This window comes from Lampris incognitus, chromosome 20 (assembly GCF_029633865.1).
Source record: "Lampris incognitus isolate fLamInc1 chromosome 20, fLamInc1.hap2, whole genome shotgun sequence".
Classification (NCBI taxonomy): Eukaryota; Metazoa; Chordata; class Actinopteri; order Lampriformes; family Lampridae; genus Lampris; species Lampris incognitus.
The window spans coordinates 9126049-9142897 of NC_079230.1; the positions used below are offsets into that span (position 1 = coordinate 9126049).

General features: G+C 44.4%; 1 protein-coding gene across 1 annotated transcript in view; it reads left to right on the plus strand.

Annotated features, from left to right (window-relative positions):
- si:dkey-172j4.3 (diacylglycerol kinase eta) overlaps positions 1–16849 on the plus strand; it is a 128913-nt gene that overhangs the window by 98962 nt on the left and 13102 nt on the right. Inside the window, exons 15-18 of the mRNA XM_056300347.1 lie at positions 2579–2678; positions 6023–6088; positions 12687–12864; positions 13420–13518. Coding sequence (XP_056156322.1) covers positions 2579–2678; positions 6023–6088; positions 12687–12864; positions 13420–13518 — 443 coding nt within the window. The remainder of the gene's footprint in view (positions 1–2578; positions 2679–6022; positions 6089–12686; positions 12865–13419; positions 13519–16849) is intronic.

The following is a 16849-nucleotide window of genomic DNA, read 5'->3' on the forward strand; positions in this document are numbered from 1 at the left end:
TTTTTTGTGGATTTTCCCCCTTTTTCTCCCTGATTGTACTTGGCCAATGTGGAGTCGCCAGCCGCTTCTTTTCACCTGACAGTGAGGAGTTTCACCAGGGGAACGTAACATGTGGGAGGATCCCCGTGTTGGTGGGCAACGGAATAGACCACTACGCCACCTGGACTCCCCAAAAATAGCAGAAATATAATGTGATATTATAGATCACACAGAGCGAGGTAATGTAGAATGCATACCTATATGTATTTTACATTACCTTGCTCTGTGTGTTTTGCTAAATTTTATGCATTTAGCAAATTTAAATGTGCTGAAAAATAATCTTTTAAAGAGAGTGCAAGGCAAACTTAGTGAATCTGTGACCATCCAAGACGATGACAGGAACCCCACAGATGCAGCCCGCACCACAAACCCAGCTCTGCTCAGTGGGGCCCTGCAGAGAGAACAGACTTCACATATACACAATAGGCGAGGCAGACTTAAACACCACATTCACACAGAGAGAAAGAAGACGAGAGAAGGGATGAGACTGACGCCGAAGTTGTCATAGCTAAAACAAATAGTATACAAACAATTTTAAATGAGAACAGTGCAAACGATAGCATAAATCTCCAGGGGGGTGGACCTGTGACCAAGGGAGAACATGACACATCACAAACAGGCTCCAAAGTCATCAGGCGAGAGAGAATGAGAGAGAGAGATGATCCATAGTGGAAGAAAAATGTGTCCTGGAAAGTCTTGATGCATGCTCAATAATCCAGGTAAGAAAATCAAAGAGGGTTGAATCAGTTCATCTGGATACAATGTTTAAAAGTTGTATCCAGATGAACTGATTTAATCTTTTTTGATTTGTCCTGGAAAGCGAGAACGAGCGAGAAAAAGAGAGGGGGGGGGGACTGACGCACAACATGGGCACACATTTGCTCAGAGATACAAATGGAAGGTTAGAACAGTGCAATGCATTGAGAAAGTTTAGGAACATTCTCGTGGGCAGGACAAAACTAAGAGATTACTGCGAAGACCTACAATTATAAATACATTGAGACTGAGACCCTCCCAAAAGAGAATAGTTGTGACAAAACTCAGAAAGAAGTCCAACTACCAAAGAAGACAACTAGTTGAAAGCTAATGAGAACAGATGTGTGTTCAGTTTAGATGTGCAAGAGTCTACAGAGTCAGATTCTCTGATGGTGGCTGGGAGACTGTTCCAAAGAAAAGGGGCATGGTAAGAGAAGGCTCTGCAGCCTGCAGACTTCTTTTTAACTCAAGGGACAGAGAGGAGGCCTGCACTTTGGGAATGGAGGGCACATAAGGCTGTATAAGATAAATGTGAGGGGGCAAGCCCATTAGTTATTTCATGAACAGGGAGCCAGTGAAGGGAGGCTAGAATATGGTCAAACTTTTTTGTTTTAGTTAATATTCTAGCAGCAGCATTTTGAACCAGCTGAGGGTATTTAGTGCCAGTGCATGGCAGGTCATAAAAACGGACATTACAGTAATCTAATCTGGATGAAACAAAAGCATGGATTAGGATCTCAGCTTCAGCCATAGAAAAGAATGCATTTTGGCAATGTTTCGTAGGTGGAAAAATTAGGTCTTGGTGATATCGCTAATGTGAAACTCAAAAGATAGGGATCGATCAAAAATAACACGAAGGTTTTTGGCTACATCAAGACTTGATGTCTGTGGAACTTTGGGGGATCAAACACTTGTCAAGAGATACCATTTCTTGGTTGTAAAGTTGACTTTGTCTTGCAGAGTCGATAACAAGCATCTCAGTTTTTTCAGAATTATGCAGTAAGTCAGATGATATCCAATTTTTCACTCCAGACAAGCATGCCTCTAGATTTCTGATATGAGAATGATTGTCTGACTTGACAGGTACATACAGCTGAGTATCATCAGCGTAGCAGTGGAAATTTATTCCATAGCTCCATATGATATGGCCAAGAGGACAGATGTAAGGGGAGAATAGCAAAGGCCATATTTCACTGCAGAGAAATCAGATGTCATATTACCATGTAATAGATGTAATCTTACTCATCTGATAGAACACAGTGTGTCCTATCAGATGAGTAAGACTTAAGCCAAGACAGAGCCACACCTGAAACGCCTGTGTATTTATCAAGGCGGTCCAAAAGTATACCATGCTACACTAAGATCAAGCAACAGTAGTAATGAGGTGGACCTGGAATCCATAGCAAGCAAAAGGTCGTTCATGACTTTTTCTAAGTGCAGTTTCAGTGGAATGACGGGCTCTAACACAGATTGAAATGGTTTAAAGAGATGTTGTTGGAAACAGACAGAAAGTTGATCAGCTACAACTCTTTCCAAAATTTTGGAAATGAAAGGCAGAAACCTTTACCGTGCCACCTTCTCTCTTTCTCTCTCTCTACCATCTAATTTGAGATCTTCCCTACCTATTTTTTCCTCTCATAAACTGTAATTATCTTAATCTTCACCCTGTCCCCTTTCTCCCTTCTCTTTTTCTGTCTCTCTCCATTCCACTCTCTCTCTCTCTTCCACCTTTCCACTCTCTCACACTCCATCTCTCCCGCTGTACTCTTACTCCCCCCATCAGGTTTCTATGTGGGACGGTGAATGACTTTGTTGCGGAGGTGGGGAAGGCATATGAGAAAGCCACTGAGAACAAGGAAGAGGCGGATGCCATGGCCAAAAAGGTGTGTTGTTTCTGTATGCGTGTGTGTGTGTTTTTTAAGCGCGTGTGTGTGTGTGTGTGTGTGTGTATATCAACATGTATCCTGGTTCTGCCGAATGACAGAAGCTAAGCAGGTGTGGGCTTGACTTGGATGGGAGACCTCCTGGGAAAACTAAGTTGCTGCTGGAAGTGGTGTTGGTGGGCCAGTAGGGGTCAGTCTTCCCTCTAGTCCTAATAAACAAATCCCAATGCCCCAGTGCAGTGACAGGGACACTGTGCTGTAGGAGATGCTGTCCTTTGAATGAGATGTTAAACCGAGGTCCTGACTCACTGTGGTCATTAAAGACCCCATGGAGCTTATTGCAAAGAGTAGTTGGTTCCCCAGGTGTCCTGGCAAAATTCCCAAACTGGCTCTCTCCATCTGGCCACCTAATCATCCCCCTGGGTAATTGGCTCAGTGATTCCATCCCTCTCCACCTTAAGCTGATGTGTGGTGAGCGTTCTGGTGAGAAAATGGCTGCCATGCATCACCTAGGTGGGTGCTCCACATTGGTGGTGGTTGAGGTGAGTTTCCCCCCTTCACTGTGAAGTGCTTTGGGTATCGCGATAAAGTGCTATATAAATGTTATCCATTATGATATATATATGTGTGTGTGTGTGTGTGTGGGGGGGGGGTAATGAACTTTTGTTTTGGTTTATTGATGTGAGCGATCTCTCCCCCCTCATTAAATTGTGGATTTCTGGATGGATTTTTAAACTGCTGCATTCAGACAAACAGACATTCACCCATACATCCAGTCTAGCTGAATTTTCAGTGAGTGTTCGATATATTTGTCTGCATTTAAGCCTATTGTGTTGTCAGAGTTGTTTTCAAGGCTGTGGGGTTATTGACTGCTGTCTGTTGTGTAATGCTATACAGTGTTGTAGGGTGTGTACCATGAATATTATATTTCTGGTGCACGCGTCCTTCTTGGGTTTGGAAAAACCTAATTGACATAAAACATCTTATTTGGTCAGGAGACAGACCTGACTGACAACCCAGGATGTCCAGTCAAACCGTCAACAGTGCGTCACTGTGACTGTGTGTGTGTGTGTGTGTGTGTGTGTGTTTGTGCATATTTGGTGTCTGTATACAGTATGCCTGTGCGCTTAGGTGTAAATGAGTGCATGCATGTGTGTTTGTGCATTTAAGTATGTACAGTGTGACTTAGTGGCTGTGTGTGTGCTTTTGCGTGTGAGTGTGTTCTCGTGTGAATGTGTGTATGAGTTTTGTGTGTTAGTGTGTGTTATATAAGCCTTTGTATGACAGTAACCCATCAGCAGATGAGGTGGTAAGATGTCACCGTCGTTCAATAAGCCACATTAACCTCCCCTCACACTCGCTCTCCTCCACCAATCCGAATCTTATGTCTGTTTATTGATCTAAAACAGTCCTGATCAGGAATTTGATCCAGAAAGGTCACATGTCATCAATATTCAGTGTTATAAAGTGAAACACCTCAATTCTGAGTAAATATTCTTCTTGTTAGAGTAGCTGCAGCAGTGGTTCAGATAAGATTAACTTTATTATCCCTGTAGGGGAAATGAATAACAAAACGTTTTGAGCTTGGGCGTCCAGGTGGCGTGGCGGTCTATTCCGTTGCCTACCAACACGGGGATCACCGGTTCGAATCCTTGTGTTACCTCCGGCTTCGTCGGGCGTCCCTACAGACAATTGGCCTTGTCTGTGGGTGAGAAGCTGGATGTGGGTATGTGTCCCGGTCACTGCACTAGCACCTCCTCAGGTCGGTAGGGGGAACTTGTTTGTGGGGGGGGGGGGGAATAGCGTGATCCTCCACACTATGTCCCCCTGGCGAAGCTCCTCATTGTCAGGTGAAAAGAAGCAGCTGGCGACTCCTCATGTATCGGAGGAGGCATGTGGTAGTCTGCAGCCCTCCCCGGATCGGCAGAGGGGGTGGAGCAGCGACCAGGACAGCTCGGAAGAGTGGGGTAATTGGCTGAGTGCGATTGGGGAGAAAAGGGGGAAACCCCCCCCCCCCCAAAAAAAAACAAAAAACAACTCGACCACAAAACAAAGCTGGCCACTACTCTGGGTCTATACAGTAATGATAATAAAGGAGAGTTGTGGGTGCTTTGACTGACTGCATTGGCCAAAGTGAAAGGTACGGCTCCATCTTCTTCCTCTTCTGTGTGGCGTCTGCACCCCCCCCCCCTTCCAAGATGTGCTCGTCAGGTGGTGTGAATGGTGTGTGAACAACAGGCAATGCTGCTGTACATCGGACACTGTGTCGAACCCAGTCTGGACACCGTAGACGGCATAATGACAAACTGTGCTAGCTGGATCAATGGCGTTAACGCTACCGCTGGCTGGGATAATCGCCTTTACTTTAAGTGAGATTGTAGCTTTCTGTCATCCTGTCACCATGCAAGGTTTTGAGAAAGGAACCGAGAGGGAAAATGGTTTGCCGGCAGGGATGAAAGGAAAAGAAAGTACAAATAAGACTTATGAGACAGGTCCTTGTACAAAAAGGGAAAATCTCTGTCCTCACTAAAGGCAGCTGAGGTTTTTAATAAAGCCTCTTTTCAGAGCACTCGGAGCTTTTGTCCCTTTTTACCCCTGCTCTCTGGCACAAAGCAGTGCTTTATTGATGGCCTTTGGGAAATCCACACTTTTTTTTTGCAAGAGCAAATAAAAGAGCATCACTCATGACTGCAGCTTGCCTCTGGGAGATGCTGCTACGCTGCCGATGGGAAGCCTGGGCATTCATGAATGTGCACCTCCCTCTGCGCTGCTGGAATTAGATATCGACCCTAAAGAGCCCCGCTGCACACGAGGAGGACTGGAGCGCTAACACCTTCAAAAGCTTTGTTTTTTCAATCAGAGTCAATTTGAAACAGTACTCAACGTAAACACTGTCATCCTTCTCTCACACACTGTTTTCCTTCTCCTCTTCGTCATTTAATTCTCTCTTCCTTCCTCCCCCTCCTTCTCTCACCCAAACCTTTCCTCGCCTCCGTCTCTCGAAGTCTCTTGCTTACTCTTGACTTTCCGTATGTCACCGTCCCAAGTTTAATGTGGGTTTCAAGGAAACATCTGCGGAGCTGTAACTAAAATGGGACTTGAACAAGCGTCATATTTCCATCGAAGTGAATATTCCTCTCCCGTCACTCGTTAGCACATCATCTTTTTTCTGCCTTGAGCAAATGAATAAAATCTTTTGTGACATTTAGTGTTTCTGTAATATTTCAGCTAAATTTGCATACAAATAACATGACGAATCTGATCTCTCTCTCTCTGGCTCACTGTCTCTCTCTCTCTCTCTCTCTCTCTCTCTCTCTCTCTCTCTCTCTCTCTCTCTCTCTCAGTGTGCCCTACTGAATGAGAAGCTGGATTCGCTTGTCAAGGCCTTGAGCGAGGAGGCTGAGGCCCAGGTAATAACAATAACAACACAGCGACATCATAGGACAGGTTTCAGGCACTGTGCTAGCACACAGAGAGGAGGTGTTGTGGTAAACTATGTGGGAAGTTGCGACACTCAACAAAAACACAAGCAGGTTCCGGCGCTCGGTCCGTCCAACAGTCGATTTCTCCCACTCCCTTTTCTGCCACAAATGCCTTTTTTCCTTTTTTGGTCTGGTTCACGGTCTAAGCGAGCAAGCGACGGGTTAACATGGTTGGAAAATGTCATGTCACATGAAGGTCATACTCATTTTTCACATGCAATGATATGAGTTATTTCAATTCCCTAACTTGTCCATCGCAAACTATGCCCCGCATTCAGGTTAGCATACAATGGTTTGTGTGTATCCGTGTAATCATAATAATATAATCATTACATTTATATATATATATATATATATATATATATATATATATATATATATATATATATATATAAAATAATTATTAGATAATATAAATTATTATAAATAATAATATGATTATTATACATTTATATATTATGTACTTTCACCACAAATCAATCAGTCAAGAAGTCGATATGATTCAAGAATCAACCAGTTGCATGTAGAAAATCGAATCACCATCCTATTTTTTAGACCTTCTTCATAATTTTACTATCGCGTGAATTTCCGAGAAGCAAAGCCCTCAACGTTGATTGACGTTCAATAATTGTACACTCGCTGAACACGCCGACTAACACGTCCATGGAGAATGTGTATGGAGACCCTCCCCTTTAGCCTTGGAGACGAAACAAGAACATTCAGGTCTCATGCGTCTGCGGACGGCGCGGATTCATCTCTTACCGTTTCACTCAGAACTGGGGAAAATTATGTTTTTCTCCAAAATAACACATTTAGGTACTCGTCCTAATGAGCTATTTTTTGGGGGGGGGGTGGCAAAACCACTGGGAGCTAATCCACTTTACTTGCTGGACCAGTTTGCTCATTCAATCCTTTATGTCAACCCTACTTACCTTCTCTTCACTGTTGTTTGCATAAAGCTAAAATTACCATCTAGGGGGATATAAAGGAAATACGCCATTTTCAAAAAAAAATGTCACATATTCTTGAGAAATGATTGAGGGCCCTTTTTATTTACCTGGAGTCCTTGGTTGACAAAAGATAAACGTTTCAGCAGATTGTGTCCTCTGTAAATTACAAATACTGAATGATGTGACAATGAGGTAAAGATGCTTCTATTGAAGTCATTTCCCCCCCCCCCGACCTTTTTTCTCCACAATTGAACTTTGCCAATTACCCCACTCTTCTGAGCCATCCCGGTCACTGCGCCACCCCCCTCTGCCGATCCGGGGAGGGCTGCAGACTACCACATGCCTCCTCTGATACATGCGGAGTCGCCAGCCGCTTCTTTTCGCCTGACAGCGAGGAGTTTCACCAGCGGGGCTTATAGCGCATAGGGGGATCACGCTGCCCCCCCCCCCAGTTCCTCCTCCCCCACAAACAAGTGCCCCGACTGACCAGAGGAGGTGCTAGAGCGGCGACCAGGACACATACCCACATCTGGCTTCCCACCCGCAGACACGGCCAATTGTGTCTATAAGGACGCCCAACCAAGCCGGAGGTAACACGGGGATTCGAACCAGCGATCCCCGTGTTGGTAGGCAACGGATTAGACCACCACGCCACCCAGACGCCCTAAAGTCAATATTTTTGATCACTGTAACACTAGTGAATCCTAGGGGCTGTTTGTTTTTTTTTTTTCCTACAGTCAATCAGATTTTACGTTCTATTTAGTGAACTTAGTGTAGCCGTAGTATTTACAAAGCCTCCTTTTCCTCAACAAATGACATAGTACTGTAAAGCAGTATTGAAAAGGCATGTTTTACACATACTTACATTTGTATTCTCACAGGAGTTGGGGGGGGGGGGGGGCAAAAAAAATTTGTAGAATAAAACACAGGCCTCTCTGCTCTGTGTCTGTGCTCCCTGTGGAAACTGACTTCCCGACCAAAAGCAGAAGTGTAAGGAAAACACGCCTTTCAGTTGCTCCCCATGCCTGTTTGAAATCTTGTGTTGCAAAATATTTAAGGGGCAATCTGGCTGATTTTCGGCTGTGATTACTGCACATTCAGTGAAACGTGTATACAGTTCCTTCTACATCGCTAGATATCAAATCCTTACTAGAGACACCTGGGCAGGGTGTGCCCCACATCATCACACAGAGCTATAGAGGAAAAAGCTGCAAATAATAGGGAATGGGAATATGACATTGAAAGATGTGAGAAGTTTTTATCTTCTTGTTTGTAACTGCTGCGATTACTTTGTCAATATGCTACAGTATTAATACAGCTATGAACAACCCAATGAAGTTGTTAAGTTCCCTGTTAAAGGTCCAGGGGGTGAGGGGGAAGTAACAAAGAAAATAAAAGTGTCCCGGGGGAATCAGAAAGGTGGGAGGCAGAACCAGGTGTAAAAACAAACGGATTCATTAACAAAACCTAATCCTACGTCAATATATACAATAAAAAGGGCAACTGAAGAAGCTAACCTTAACTAACCAGGCGTAGATAACAAAAACTCAGATCAGACCAAAAAGAAAGAAACAAGAACACAGGTTTCACCCTCCTTCTCAAGGAGTATTGACACAAGAGCTCGCTCTCTGGTTGACAACAGTGGCCCACTGGCCGTCTCTTTCTCACTCTGGCTGCCGACAGTGGCTGGCACTCTCTCTCTCTCTCTCTCTCTCTCTCTCTCTCTCTCTCTCTCTCTCTCTTCTCTAAGTAACAATGCTATCCAGTTCATGGATATGACAAACAGACCCGAGACTTTGGGAAACAATCCATCCTTGTCCAAAAATACCAGTTAAGATATAACAAGTTTAAATTAGGCTTGTCAAAATGCCAGGATTGTATCAGATATTAATTTAGCCATTCTTTCTTCTTCTTCTTTTGGCTTCTCCCGTTGCCACAGCGGGTCATCCGTTTCCATTTCTTCCTGTCCTCTGCATGTTCCTCTGTCACGTCAAGCGCATGCATGTCCTCCCTCACAACATCCATAAACCTCCTCTTTGGCCTTCTTCTTTTCCTCTTGCCTGGAAGCTCCATCTTCAGTATCCTCCCAATATACTCAGCATCTGTCCTCCACACATGTCCAAGCCATCTCAATCTTGCCTCTCTTGCTTTGTCTCCAAACCGTCCAACCTGAGCTGTCCCTCTAATATACTCTTAAGCCTGTCTTCTTCGTCACTCCCAATGAAAATCTTAAGCATCTTCAACTCTGCCACCTCCAGCTCCACCTCATGTCTTTTCATCAGTGCCACCATCTCCAAACCATATAACATAGTTGGTCTCACAACCGTCTTGTAAACTTTCCCTTTCACTTCACTTCCCTTTCACGTTCCCTTGTCCCAAATCACTCCTGACAATCTTCTCCACCCACTCCACCCTGCCTGCACTTTCTTCTTCACCTCTTGTCCGCAATCCCCGTTACGTTGAACAGTTGACCCCAAGTATTTAAACTCATACACCTTCACCACCTCTGCTCCTTGCATCCTCACCATTCATCTGTCCCCGCCTCCTCTGGTTCACGCATATGTAATCCATCTCACTTTTATTCCTCTTCTCTCCAGTGCATACCTCCACCTCTCCAGGCTCTCCTCAACCTGAACCCTACTCTTGCTACAGATCACAATGTCATCCATGAACATCATAGTCCATGGAAATTCCTGCCTGATCTTGTCCGTCAACCTGTCCATCACCATTGCAAACAAGAAAGGGCTCAGAGCCGATCCTTGATGTAATCCCACCTCCACTTTGAACCCATCCGTCATTCCAACCACACACCTCACCACTGTCGCATTTCCCTCATACATATACCGCTCCTACATACCTCTCTGCCACTCCCAACTTCCTCATACAACCTCTCTCGGCACCCTGTCATATGCTTTCTCTAAATCTGCAAAGACACAGTGTAACTCCTTCTGGCCTTCTCTATACTTCTCCATCAACATTCTTAAAGCAAACATCACATCTGTAGTGCTATTTCTTGGCATGAAACCATACTGCTGCTTGCTAATCGTCACCTCTCCTCTTAACCTAGCTTCTATTACTCTTTCCCATATCTTCATGCTTCGGCTGATCAACTTTATACCTCTGTAGTTACTACAGCTCTGTAAATCGCCCTTATTATTGAAAATCAATACCAGTACACTTCTTCTCCCCTCCTCAGGCATCTTCTCGCTTTCCAAGATTGTGTTAAACTATCTAGTTAAAAACTCCACTTCCATTTCTCCTAAACACCTCCATGCCTCCACAGGTATGTCATCTGGACCAACCACCTTTCCACTCTTAATCCCCTTCATAGCGGTCCTTACTTCATCCTTACTAATCCACCGCACTTCCTGACTCACTAATCCCACATCATCCAACCTTCTCTCTCTTTCTTCATTCATCAACCCTTCAAAATTCTCCTTCCACCTTCTCAACACACTCTCCTCGCTTGTCCGCACATTACCATTTCTATCCTTCATCACCCTAACCTGCTGCACATCCTTCCCAGCTTGCTCCCTCTGTCTAGCCAATTGGTACGAGTCCTTCATTAGTGTCCAACCTCTTATACAACTTGCCATATGCCTTTTTTGTTGCCTTCACCACCTCTCTCTTCACATTACGCCATATCTCCTTATACTCCTGTCTACTTTCTTCACCTCTCTGACTATCACACTTCTTCACCAACCTCTTTCTCCCTCCATATGTATACTTTCCTGTACTTACTCCAAGTCTCCTTGTCTTCCGTCCTCTGTCCAGATGACACACCAAGTACCTTCCTAGCTGTCTCCCTCACTATTTCTGCAGTGCTTGCCCAGCCATCCAGCAACTCTTCACTACCACCCAGTGCCTGTCTTAACTCCTCCCTGAACTCCACACAACTGTCTTCCTTCTTCAATTTCCACCACTTGATCCTTAGCTCTGCCTTCACTCTCTTCCTCTTCTTCAAAGTCATCCTACAGACCACCATTCAATGCTGCCTAGCTACGTTTTCCCGTGTCACCACTTTGCAGTCTCCAATCTTCTTTCAGATCACACCTCCTGCATAAGATATAGTTCACCTGTGTGTACCTTCCTCCACTCATAAATGTCACCCTGTGTTACTCCCTTTTCTCAAAATATGTATACACCCACAGCCATTTACATCCTTTTCACATAATCCACCACCATCTCTCCTTCCACATTCCTCTCCTTGACACCATACCTACCCCATCACCTCTGTTCCCTTTACCAACATGCCCACTGAAGTCCGCTCCAATCACCACTCTGTCCTCCTTGGGTACCCTCTCCACCACTTCATCCAACTCAGTTCATAATTCTTCTTTCTCTTCCATCTCACACCCAACTTGCAGGGCAAATGAACTGATAACATTCATCAGTATACCTTCGATTTCCAGCTTCATACTCATCACTCTGTCTGACACTCTCTTCACCTCCAACACACTCTTGACATACTCTTTCTTAAGGATTACCCCCATCCTTACTCCTCTCCTGCTGCCTCTGGACATGCCTTCCCCCTCCCCTTCACCCAACAGTAGCATAGTTTCCACCGGCACCCTGCTGACCAACAGTACCGGTGGTGGTTGTTGGTAACCCGGGCCTCGACTGATCCAGTATGGAAATCTGATTTATGATCTGCATATTTGATTAGGCAAAGATTTTACACCGGATGCCCTTCCTGATGCAACCCTCCCCATATATCTGGGCTTGGGACCGGCACTAAGAATGCACTGGCTTGTGCATCCTCAGTGGCTGGGTTAAACGCAATATGACATTGAAAGGTGCTGTGAGAAGTCTTTATCTTCTTGTTTGTAACCACAATACAAATATTAATTTAGCAATAAAACCCTGCAATACCCAAGCTGCTGAACTCTGACAACTTGCTGTTTCATATATAGAATGGGGTATTTCCTGATACCTGGTAGCCAATAGCACAAACTGGCAGGATAACCACCTCTTTTTCTAATCTGTTAAGGAATGACAGAATTTATAAACTATTTGGGTGTTTTGTGATTATGCTAATGCACTCAACACAAACAAATGTCCCGGATGGACTGTCAGTTTTCATACAAAAAATACAGATTACGGCAAATTAGGGTCCGGTATCCCAAGTTACATGACACTGATTACATGAACTTACAAACAACAACAGTAGATCAAATCTTCATGTTGACTGATTGATTATTGTCACATGTTGTTGCAGAAATGGCAGATGTTCTGAAAGTGAGCCGAGTCGAACGCACCGGTTTCATAAACTCCAACACAACGTGTACTTAAACCCTTCACAAGCCACCTGATCACCATCATTCTGGTTCCAGTCCACTTTGGCATATCCTGCATACGTCAGGTCGCATTCTCATTTCAGGGAGAAACATATTTAGTGGATTTAATTACTAAGATGACTCAGCTGTGTCTGATTTATGAACTCCCCTCAGGTGTATTGCCGATGCGACGGCGCCTGTCCTGGATCTCCGCCTCAAGCCGACACACAAACCACACCCCACCACCGCAATGTTGACATTGGAAATTTAAAATCTGTTTTTTTTTCCTCCCCTTCCCAGGTGGTGCCGGCGGGCACCGTGCCCAGCCAGGAGGGGGGCAGCTGCAGCACAGGGCCCAGCGACGAGAGCAGTGAGGCGGGCACGGAGGGAAGGACGTATCGCTCCAAAGAGCAACTGATGCTGAGAGCCAACAGCCTGAAGAAAGCTCTTAAGCAGATTATAGAGCAAGCTGAGAAAGGTAGGGGGCAATGTTGATACACACCCCACGCACATGCAAACACACACACACACACACACACACATACACACGCACGCGCAGACATAGAAACTCATGCTTTGTGCACATGAAACAAAACCATAAACAAAAATATGCTTTTTGTGCACAGCTTACATGTTAAACAAAGATGCTAACATGCAGACTCGCTCAAAGATGTCCACACACTTGCACACAGAAACATGCTTTGAACACCAAGTATACAAACTAAAGGATTCATATACATATACACAAACACGTACACGCACAATGAGGCAGATCATTGAACAGGCTGAGACAATTGTGGTATCGGTATGATCACACCACACATTTATATGACAGCTTCCATACATGCACACACAGGTACACAAATATGTCGAAATAGTAACATGCTCGCACAAAACACAAAGAGATACCAACACCACCCCGGCTCACCCCATTCCTCTGTTTCTGACAATGGCATGTTCCTGGGGTTTTTTCCCTCTACTAACCCCCCCCTCTCGCTCTCTCTCTTTATTTCTCTCTCTCTCTCTTTCTCAGTGGTGGATGAGCAGAACAGACACACCCAGATGCAGGAGATGTCTTCCTCCTCTTCCATAAAGAGGGAAAATAGTGAAGAGTTGAAGGACGCAGAGCCACGTGAGCCCACCTCACACACGCACACACACACACACACACACACACACACACCACTGTGACAAATAATGCTGCATTTTAACTTGCCAGGGATGTGATTTGAAATGATTCATTCCAAACTATCTTGTGTAAATCTGGGGATTATCTTGTTACCTAAGAGTCGTTCTCCAGTATTTAAAACAATACTAGGTCAAAACCTAGTATATGTCTGGACTGTGTATGGTCAATGCTCGAAATTGTGGCCATTTGTTACAAGCATAGTCAGTTGTAGTGTCCATACTGGGAATTCCTGGATATTAAATGTTCCTCTCCAATTTTATGTCGTGGTCCCAGTAATATTCATTATTAAAGTGTACTGAAGTAGCATAGGCCCTGTGCTGGACTGTCCAGGGTGTCTCCCTGCCTGCCGCCCAATCACTCCTGGCATAGCCTCCAGCATCCCCGCAACCCTAATTAGGATAAGCGGCTTCGATAATGGATGGATGGATGAAGTGGCATATCACATGACAAGGTTAAGCTGTGTCCAAGTTAAAAAAAAAAAAGAGGCTATAAATGCAGTTGCAAGAACAATACTTTCCACTGCACTGATATCTGGGGATGTATGATTTGAAAGAGAACTTAATTTAACTGTAAATAAACCTATTCTAATTATCTTTTAACGCCCCCTCCTCTTTCATCCATTTCTATCTGTAGATGTCTGTCGTTTTTCTAAGACTCAGTCTGCACTGCGTGTTTTGTCAGAGGGATTGTTATTTGGGGTGCTTACAGCCTGGAGAGCTGGATTCTCTCCTACTCTGCTCCATGATGGACTCTTACACTGCATAACCAGATGTGGAAACAGCAGCAATATATTCCCTTCTTAGTGTTTCAGTAGTACCCATGAGCAACAAAATACTCCGTTCGTTAGCGCGCGATAGATGTGGAATGAGCAGGAAGCACTGTGCCAACGCAACGGCCAATAAGGAAGCTCCCACATCAAGTTACTGCCACTTCAAGTTACACCCCCTACTGTCTTAAAGGTGTATGACCCTGCGAGGGCATTCTGGCTTTAATCTGTTTGTCGTTGTCAAGTCAGTTTTATTTGTATAGCCCAATATCACAAATTACAAATTTGCCTCAAAGGGCTTTACAGCAACACAACATCCTGTCCTTAGACCCTCACATCGGATAAAGAACAACTCCCTAATAAAAACCTTTAATAGGGAGAAACCTCAGGGAGAACAACAGAGGAGGGATCTCTCTCCTAAGATGGACAACGTGCAATGGATGTTGTCCATTGTGACGTTCTTGTTTTCTTCCATATGTTCAAATCTATTTCAATTAGCGACTACAAGAAAAAACAACCCACAGTCCAAAGACATGTAGGTCAGGTGAATCAGCCATACAAAATTGTCTCTAGGTGTGTGTGTGTGTGTGTGTGTGTGTGTGTGGGCCCTGTGATGGTCTGGTGGTCTGTCCAGGGTGTCTCCCCGCCTGCCGCCCAATGACTACTGGGATAGGCTCCAGCATCCCCGCGACCCTGAGAGCAGGATAAGCGGTTTGAATAATGGATGGATGGATGGACAGATGGATGGATGGATGGAAGGAAGGAAAAACAATAATTGTGAAGGAGAAATTAACTTTGAAGAATACGATATGATGTTCAATGAGCATTTAAAATGCAGAATTTACATAAAGAATGAAGAGTATAACACATTATTCACAGATCAAAACAAACTGTGAATTAAAAAAAGACTTTTTGCAAATGATCCCAACATTAAATTAATATATTTTAAAATAATGTTTTACTTTGTGTCGTGGTGGTAATTATTCATCATTTCATTATTTTTATAATAATTTTTTACTCTGTGTACAGTGGTGGTAATTATTCATCATTTCATTATTTTCATGATAGTTTTTTATTTATTGTTATTTTATTTATTGTTTTCATAATAGTTATTTATTCATCAAATCGTTAAACAAAGAGAAACAGGCTGAAAACAGTAATTTGTATCCTCTTGTAATCCAGCTCACCAGCTGCTTAAAAGAGATGTGATTGCATGATGGATCAGTGTCAATCTAGCTGGGCCTTTTCTTTTCTCTTTTTTTTTTTTCTTCATCAAAACGTTGCTGTATGTCATCTCACCACATAGCGTACTGGTGAGCTGAGCTGTCTGCACACCCATGCAGTTCTTCTCAGCAGCTGCAAAAGGAGAAAGGCCAAACGGTGCAGAGCAGAGTGCATGGAGTTCCTGCACCGCAGAGCCCTAAATAACTGAAAGTCTTATTTGACTTAAATGCCATGAATATCTGGATAAGTATGCCCTCTGTGAATAGCAGGGTACTTTTCTCATTTATAAAGGAGATAAATCTCTCTTGCTAGTACAGTCACATTAAAGTTACTGGCTTTTGCAGTGTATACCACCTACCTGTGGGCCATAAGAATACATTTACTGCACGTAATGAGTGAGGGTACAATTTGTCAATGTCAATATCGGAAATACTTAAAATGTATGACAATCATGCTCTTCCTGCTACATTGTCAAAATTATGCGGACAAGCTCAAGAGGGTAATTAGCCAAAGTAGAAGTAAATGATGGTCAATGAGGCAAATGTAACCAGCAGAATGAGAGAGCAGAATGAAATGTATTCTCTGAAAGTTCCTCCAGTCACATAAAAACAGCCAGTGCTGCAGTATCCTGCAAGATCGTATTCAGAGTAGAACGTGTGCAGTATTCCTCTCTGCCCACATCCCCTGTAGCCTTCACAGTCTTTGTGTAGACTAGAGAGTTGCACTGAATGCAACAGGAGATAAGAGTTTTGTACGTCCTTCTATACTCCTCTGAAAATGCGTTCCAGTTCACCACACCTGATGACACAACAACAGAAAGATTAATGTGTAAAACATAGGTTCACACCCCCCCCCCCCCCCCACACCACACACACACACTTTTTCTCCCCAATTGTACTCGTCCAATTACCCCACTCTTCCGAGCCGTCCCGGTCACTGCTCCACCCCCTCTGCCAATCTGGGGAGGGGCTGCAGACTACCACATGCCTCCTCCGATACATGTGGAGTCGCCAGCCACTTCTTTTCACATGACAGTGAGGAGTTTCACCCGGGGGGCGTAGCACGTGGGAGAATCACACTATTCCCCCCCAGTTCCCCCTCCCCCCTGAACAGGCACCCAGACTGACCAGAGGAGGCGCTAGTTCAGCGACCAGGATACATACCCACATCTGGCTTCCCACCCACAGACATGGTCGATTGTATCTGTAGGGACGCCCGACCAAGCCGGAGGTAACACGGGGATTTGAACCAGCGATCTCCATGTTGATAGGCAACGGAATAGAC